At 40.4% G+C, this 8,168-nt stretch overlaps 1 protein-coding gene across 1 annotated transcript; it reads left to right on the top strand.

Annotated features, from left to right (window-relative positions):
• The first annotated feature begins 4,202 nt into the window (after positions 1-4,202).
• LOC109902378 (transcription factor 21) lies at positions 4,203-7,709 on the top strand. The gene is made up of 3 exons (XM_020498691.2): positions 4,203-5,005; positions 6,029-6,086; positions 6,312-7,709. Exons 1-2 carry the CDS (start codon positions 4,426-4,428, stop codon positions 6,064-6,066), a joined length of 618 nt encoding a protein of 205 aa, XP_020354280.1. The 5' UTR covers positions 4,203-4,425; the 3' UTR covers positions 6,067-6,086; positions 6,312-7,709.
• Positions 7,710-8,168: the final 459 nt, after the last annotated feature.

Here is an 8,168-nt window from a genome sequence, read left to right as displayed (position 1 = left end):
TGTAAATGTTTGAGGACAGGGTTTTGTTCTTTCTAGATTCCATTAAATTGACAATTGCCGAGAAAGGGACATGGCAACAACACTTACAATTCCAACTATTGAACCCTGCAAGATACTATCCTTAACTATACAACTACCTTTTTTGCCAAAGCAGAGATGAAAAAAATTAAATGTTTGCCAGCACTACAGACATCTACTGTATATCGGTCTGCTAGTAAAGACCCAGTGCACTACTTTAGTGAATGTTTGATTTAGTTTTGTTTCATGTCCCTCTATCTGGACTGTTCAGTGTTGGGTAGGTTACTTTATAAATGTAATCAGTTACAGTTATTAGTTACCTGTCAAAAATTGCAGTCAGTAACGTAATGTTTGGGTTACCCAAAATGTAGCAATGTAGGCCTAATCTGATTACTTCCAGTTACTTTTGGATTACTTTTCCCTTAGAGGCATTAGAAGAAAACTTGTGGTCATATTCACTCACGTGGAACAAACTTAAACTTGTGTCTTTATTCAATGCTGAATTGAATGTCATTGAGAAAACAGAAAGGTGTCCTAATGTTTTTTACCCGCATACATCTTTTCTGAATTTAGTATTTTTTTGTAATCAGTTACTCCCCAACCATGGGCCTGTTATCATTAGTGTTGTTCAGACAAACTAGACAGATCTTAAAGGCATCATCCTTCGCCAACAGGTGACAGTGAATCTTTGCCATTTGCGGGCAATGAAAATGAAAAACAACTGAAAGCAGACCGCGGCTTTATTTGAATACATATTGTTAGCCGCATAGAGCAAGTCCTGTATTTGACAGCCGTGTCCTTCACTGCAATCCAAACCTGCGTCAGCTGCGCACAACCAACGTCTGTCTGGCAGAAGGTTCTGACAAGCCCTCACTCGCTGGGCTGTGCTTCAGGTCAAGAGCAGCGGAAATTATTCATAGTTCTCAGTTTTCACCATAACACCTTGTATGCAATCGAAATCCTATGCTGTTTTGCCAAGATAATACATGGCTTGGCTTTCTAATCCTCCCTGTCTGGCGGTGGAAAGGAAGTCTACTGTGTGTAGCGCCTCGGTAGGCTAATTAAAATACCATTTCTGACTGAGGACAGAATTCAACAGAACTGTACTTTTGGAAAATAATCCAGATTTCTCTTCCACTATTACAAATATATTAAAATATGATTTATAAAATGAGCGTTTCATAAGGAAAAGATGGTTAGGCCTATGGCTATGTTAGGTAGCCTACATTAGGGCTATAGCCTGTAGATCGTATGTAGGCCTATGCTGGTGACAATAGGCTAATAGCCTACGTCAGAGGCACAACAAGAGAGGAAAGGAATGTTGACTTGACGCCAAAACTTTAGTCATATATACTTACCCCGCATTTCCAAAATTACGCAAGCGTTTCTGACTATAAAACCTTTTTATGAGCTTTTAACTGTGTAAAAACAAGACGCTGAGCCCAATAGAAAAGCACTAATTAATCAAGTCGTTTTACTTTGAAACGCACCTTGTAGGAAATAACAAACATCCCACTGTTTCCACATCATTTCAACCAAAAGATTCAACGTGATGACGTTGAATCAACGTGGAAAACTGACTGGATTTGACAAAAAGTAACCAATGTTAGACACACCTGATCACGTTAGGTGAAACGTCAACCAAATGTAAATCAAAACTAGATGTTGAACTGATGTCTCTGCCAAGTGGGATGGAAGTAGTCAGTTCATTAATAATTTGTTAAATGTAATATTGTAATTCGATCATTGAGAAATAAATGTTGTTTTTCTTTTTTCCCCCAACGTTGAAGTAAGCATAGAAAAAAACTCAATATAAAAATCTATGAAACATGTTTGTGAGGGGGGGGGGGGGTCCATCGATATTTGTATTGTATCATGTCCATATCCTTTTGGCATGCTAATTTGCCAAATATGTGCACGTCAATACATCTGAGCGCAGTTACTTAAAGTGACTTTCTAGTCATTACTCAAACCGATATACTCACTGTGACCCCATATGGGGTCCAGATTTAAGTTGTATCAGCTTGAACATTTTGAGTAACGCCCCCACAAATCCACGCTTCCGACATAATTTCCCAGTGAGCCTTGCCTTTTCGTGAGAATTGTAGAGTTACCACCCATGACTGTATTTGTTAGTGAGCCAGCATAGTGTGACTTGCAGGTAGTGCCAGAAAATGCGGGTAACTTTCCCAACATACCCAGATATACACAAAATCCTGGTTTAACGTGTTTCCATGAATATTCTAAAAGGGATGTGTGGAAACTAGGGAAATTTACCAGAATTTTGCAACCCTACCTGCAAGTCACATTATCCTGGCTTGCAAAGTGATGTGTAATTCCTATTGGAATCCAGCCAGAGTGAGGCTATCCAACAGTTGACAGTATTCACCCACAACCTGCATTCATAATGACTACCAGCCTTAGGAACAATGTGAGGAGATGACCAACAGCCATTTCAGTAAAGGGTGAAGAAAAAAAAATATTCCTACATGATTGGATAAGTTTATAAAACTGTATGCTATTTATCTTTGTGTTGCATAAGATGAATCAATCAATCACTCAACGTACATGCAAAAACACAGATAAAAACAATTCCCAAAAAATCTACCCGCAGCAAGAGCATGCTGGTAAAAAAAAAGAAGTGAATTTGTTATGATAACTTAAAACATTTTTGGTGATTTGACTTCTCATTAAGTTTTGAGTCAGTGGCACGTTTGAAGTAATAATGACTTTTCATTGACTTTGAGTTAAACTTGCTCAAAGTATTTGAGTGAAAAATGCCTTTGAGTTTACAGTTCATGATATGCTTAAAATGGCACTCCGGGCTCCTTTTTCCCCTCATTTAACAACTGATTTACTTAACAAAAGACACATCTCAATAGGTGGTCCAGGTATGTTATGACATACAGTAGCACAAGAAAGTGTGTGGGCCTTTCTTTTTTTTTGTACTCTATTGCTCCTCAATTGGGGAAGGGGGAAGGCTGAAGACATCACGGATTCACATCAAACCAACTCCTTGAATGCCCCACTCTTTGAAATGATCAGGTGTGTCTAAAAACAAAAAAAATAAACATTATTTTTCGCTAAACTTTAGCATGTTTACTTTACTGTAGGCCTATTTATTCTTGGGATATCGCTTTTCAACAGTAAAAAATCAAAAATCGCTAGAGGATGTGTCTTGGTACTCTAACCACTAAAAGAGACAGCAGGCTTGATTTCTGTGTTTGCAATGACAAACACTCCCCTTTCAACAAGCATGGTTGAAGGCTGGTAACATCAAAACCTTATGTCAGGAAATATAAACATGATTTAGTAAATAGGCAGCAGACACAACATATCATTACATTTAGCATAATTAGATGCCATATCATCCGTCATAGGCCTAATACAAATCATATAATATGCGAATCAACTTGTTTTAGCAGACCAAAATAATCCCGTACGAATGAATAAGAAGTGTTGTTTCAACTTGCTTTAATTGTTGTTTTCAAATCGCAAATTTTTTAGGCATGCAAAATAACAAACAAAATGCAATAGCCAAGTTGATGCAGGCAAATAATATAGAGACTGACTTGCATGACACAAAATTCAGTTTTTCTAAAATATGGGCTACGGAAGATCCTTACATTTAAAATTTCATCTGCATTTAAAATGTTAAATTCGTGTTAAAAATGTTAAATTTAAAATGTTAAAATTCGATCTGTACCAACTTCAACTAAAAAAAGATGTGTCTTACATTGCTTGTTTTGTAGGCCTATCAACATTAATGAACATTACATCCGGGGGGCTATGTGGTTTGATATTTAAGAGTGTTATCATACATTTCTGACAGTATTGTGTGGTGCGAGCTGAGTACTAATTATAAAGCTATTCTATTCAGATGCCACCCGGTTGAGCAAGTGCTACACGCGGGGCAAAACTGAGAAAGAGCCCTCTCAAGGAACGAATGTCAAATAGTCATTTTCTTTGTAGATATTAGGATACTCTTGGCTCGTTGTATAGGGAACAATTTGAGGGAAGTTTATAATTGCAAGATCAACTGATTCCTTTGTATCTCCAACTCCGCTTTTTAATAGGCAATGAGTGATCTATTAGGTGGGGGCATGTTTCCTAATGAGGTCCTTTTCAGCCTTTAGAAAATGCGCGAACCCCCTGCCGCCAGACATGGAAATCCGGGAACTATTTAATCCTCGAGATGTGTCACTGTGAGTGTCACACAGTCCAGAGATTACAGGTGACAGGTAGTGCACACCCGACGGTTCCCACAAGCACTTTATTTTGAACTAGGCACTTTTGAACTAGGCACCGATGTCTGAACAACAACTTATTTCGTGCAGCAGGCTACGTGTTTTCTCCTGCCGGGTGAACACAGCTTGTTGAATCAAATTGAAAAGTAAGATTTAAAAAATGGAAGATATATTATTTGACTTGGATCAAGATGGCACTACAGACTTTGCCTTCTGGGGCCAGATGGACCCTAACTTCCAGTTCCAGGCCCAGTTGGACACTCTCCTCTTTGACTGCACCGCGGTCACGGGCCAGCTTTCGCCCTGGTCCTCGTTCGGTGGCCAGTCCATGTTCCCTGACGCACAGATGACCTTCACCGACCTGGACTCGCAGTCTCCCGGCCTTGGAGCCAGTGCTGAAGTGGACAGCTCCTCTGTGGACGAGCCCCACGAGATGAGCAAGTGCAGGCAGCGGCGGTTCGTGCCCCATCATCCGTACAAGATCCAGCGACACGCCGCTAACATCCGGGAGAGGAAGAGGATGCTGAGTATCAATTCTGCGTTCGAAGAGCTAAGGTGCCACGTGCCAACATTTCCCTACGAGAAGCGCCTGTCTAAGATTGATACACTGAGATTGGCCATTGCCTACATTGCCCTCCTGAGAGAGATACTGATTTCCGGCTGCGACCCCAAGTCGTACGTGGACGAATGCATGAAGAATGGTTACAAGAATCAAACCAATGCCATTTGGAACACAAGCGGTGAGCAGATAATACAAATTGCCTAATTACCGACATATAGAACCATTTTAGATTATGCAATGAGATCACAGTCATACACAATTTGTTGGACATGTTGAATAATGGTACTGTATAAATGAACATGCACAATGTCAACGAGTGTCATATATATCACGCTGAAAACATTGTATTTTAACAGCACTGTGTATGTGTTACCAGTTGCACAGCCTTTTTTAGTTACGCACAAATAATAATTTCTAGTTGAATGAACATAAGTTATGAGACAAGTTGAGCAAACACATACTTTTAAATTGACTGAATTGATGCCTACATTTTCTCAAGTTGGAGCTAAGTTTGGGCCAAGATTTCTTTGGGTCCAGGTAACATTTGGTCCGAAAACGAATAATTATTATTTTAAGTGTGGTACTGAAGAAACTCCAGCAATATGTCCACCCACTATACATGGTGGGAATTACAGTAAATGTATACTTTACTATACTTGGAATTATAGTTTTACAACCAATACTACATGCATGGCCCATATGTTTTGTGACTTCAAATTGGGCCTGGGACAGTACCAAACCCCATTCACGAAATTGCAAACAACACACAGGATAAACCCAAGGAAGGATGACGTATCCTACCAAGTGTTTAAAATTACATTAGCACGAGGAGAGGGAGAGCATATGCTAATAGTTGTCAGCCAACTCCAAAGATCATTGGCTCTGAATTTAGTTTGTGTCACTTAAACAGCTTGCTTTGTTTGTTTGTTGTGTGTTCCCCCCCCCCCCCCCCCCCCCCAGCTGTCTTTTTCTTTGGCGTGGTGCACAAAAGCTCCCTTTGCCAGAGCACAAGTATTGTCACTGCACTCAATGGTTGCCTATTTACTTTAGTTAACCAATTCTGTGGGGCTTCACTTCAACCATTCGGAGGGGGCATTGAGGAGTGAGTGTACCCCTTTGCTCGGACCTGCGACTTAAACGATCATTAAAATGTATTTAAAGACTCATGTTTGCCTTGCTTTTGTCCCCCGTCTCACTCTAGATCTGACAGCCCGGCTCTCCTGGATAAAGTGGGATTAACTCAGGATGGAGCAACCCAAGTACGTTGGACAGGGGGCTGCTGGCGGGGGATTTATAACCCCCTTCTGTCTTTGTTTCAATGGCAACATCACATCAGGGGCTGTGTGACATCTGCAGACTTCATATCAGTTCATGCACCTTTCTCTGCAGCTAGCCACTCCCCTCACAGCCTTTAATATTTGAATGTGGTAATCGATTGGTAATGGAGTGGCAGTGTTTTTCTGGAGTTGCCTGTTGTTTTACAGGGGATGGGGGACCGGGGCCAGACCTAAGCCCATGGGGATGGCATTTCTCACAGGAGACAGAAGCAGCCTGGCATGGGACCGAACGAACCTTGGTCAAACTATTTTTTCTGAGTGTAATACTGAAGTGCCCGTGTATTCATTTGAAACCATTAGCTGTTGTTCATTGTGTGTGACACCCAAATTTCCCGTAAGTTAATTTAACCTAATTAATTTATGTATTTATTTCATTTGTTTATTTATTTATTAATCATTGAAGAAGAAAGAAATGTTGTTATTATTATAATTATTTATTTAACTGTTTTCATTTTGATGTGGCGAGCTGTTTAAACTGTATCTTTAATCAATTGACAATCATACATGATTTATTATGTTGTCAAATGGAAAGTTTTGATATTCATGATACTTATTATGAATATATGTTGTTTTTGTAGTGTCTTTGAGTATATTGCGGTGAAACTGTAAGGACTGGTGAATGGATTTGTACTCAATGGCAAATCAGGGAATTTCTAACACACTGGCCGTGTGCGAATGCCCATACCTGCATCCTAAATAGTAGACCATTTGAGCAGTGGTAGAGGTGCCTGTAGAAGGGGGCATACTCTAATTTTGTCCAAAATCTCTGAATGGCCTAAAATGAACATTCCCATATTGTGCAAGTAGGCTAATACAGTAGGAGGGCTACTACTGAAATATATAAATTAGACTTTCATCTGAGTCAGAAGTTCACAGGTTTCAGATTTCCCACATTTGTTTCAGGTTTTCACACTCAAATAACACTTTTAATAGAATAACAAGAAAATTGGGGCCCCCTGGGTGGCGCAGCGGTCTAAGGCACTGCTAGACGCGTTACTGCAGATCCGGGTTTGAACTCGGGCTGTGTCATAGCCGGCCGCGATCGGGAGACCCATGCACAATTGTCCCAGTGTCGTCTGGGTTAGGAGCGGGTTTGTTTGGCCGGGATGTCCTTGTCCCATCGTGCTCTAGCGACTCCATGTGGCGGCCGGGTGCATGCACGCTGACTTTGGTCGCCAGCTGTACAGTGTTTCCTCCGACACATTGTTGCGGCTGGCTTCTGGGTTAAGCGAGCATGTGTCAAGAAACAGTGTGGATTGGCTGGGTCGTGCAACTCCGTACAGGAGTTGGTACAGTACTGTAACTACCAATTGGATATCATGAAATTGGGGTAAAAAGTACAATTTATTATTATTTTTATGTTCTAAGTCCACACAAATTCTTAAACCACATAATTTCATACATTTCGATTTTTGAGTGAAGCTACACTTTAATTAAACTGTGCAGGCAAATAATCATGATATAATTCTGCAAGGTAGGCATAGGCTACTTTGTAGCTAGTTAACACTTACAGTGCATTCGGAAAGTATTCAGACCACTTGACTTTTTCCACATTTTGTTATGATTCAGCCTTATTCTAAAATGTATGAAATAGTTTTCCCCCTCATCAATCTACACACAATACCACATAATGAAAAAGCAAAAACAGGTTTCTAGAAATTTTAGCAAATCTATATTTAAAAAAAAAAATGAAATATGACATTTACATAAGTATTCAGACCCTTTACTCAGTACCTTGTTGAAGGGTCTGTATTCAGTACCTTGTATTCAGACCCTTTACCTGGTACCTTTGGCAGCGATCACAGCCTCGAGTCTTCTTGGGTATGACGCTACAAGCTTGGCACACTTTATTTGGGGAGTTTCTCCCATTCTTCTCTGCAGATCCTCTCAAGCTCTGTAAGGTTGGATGGGGAGCGTCGCTGCACAGCTATTTTCAGGTCTTTCCAGATCTCTCTCTTCGATCAGGTTCAAGTCTGGGCTCTGGTTGGGCCACTCAAGGACATT

Source organism: Oncorhynchus kisutch, linkage group LG2 (genome assembly GCF_002021735.2).
Source record: "Oncorhynchus kisutch isolate 150728-3 linkage group LG2, Okis_V2, whole genome shotgun sequence".
NCBI lineage: Eukaryota > Metazoa > Chordata > Actinopteri > Salmoniformes > Salmonidae > Oncorhynchus > Oncorhynchus kisutch.
The sequence above is the reverse complement of the archived record's forward strand: the minus strand, read 5'-3'. Positions and strand labels throughout refer to the sequence as shown.

What these genes read in the sequence shown, in the direction of transcription:
- LOC109902378 (XM_020498691.2), top strand. Translation starts at nt 4,426, where the DNA reads ATGGAAGATATATTATTTGACTTGGATCAAGATGGCACTACAGACTTT. An exon ending in TGCCATTTGGAACACAAGCG is followed by an intron (nt 5,006 to 6,028) that starts GTGAGCAGATAA and finishes GTCTCACTCTAG; the next exon opens with ATCTGACAGCCCGGCTCTCC.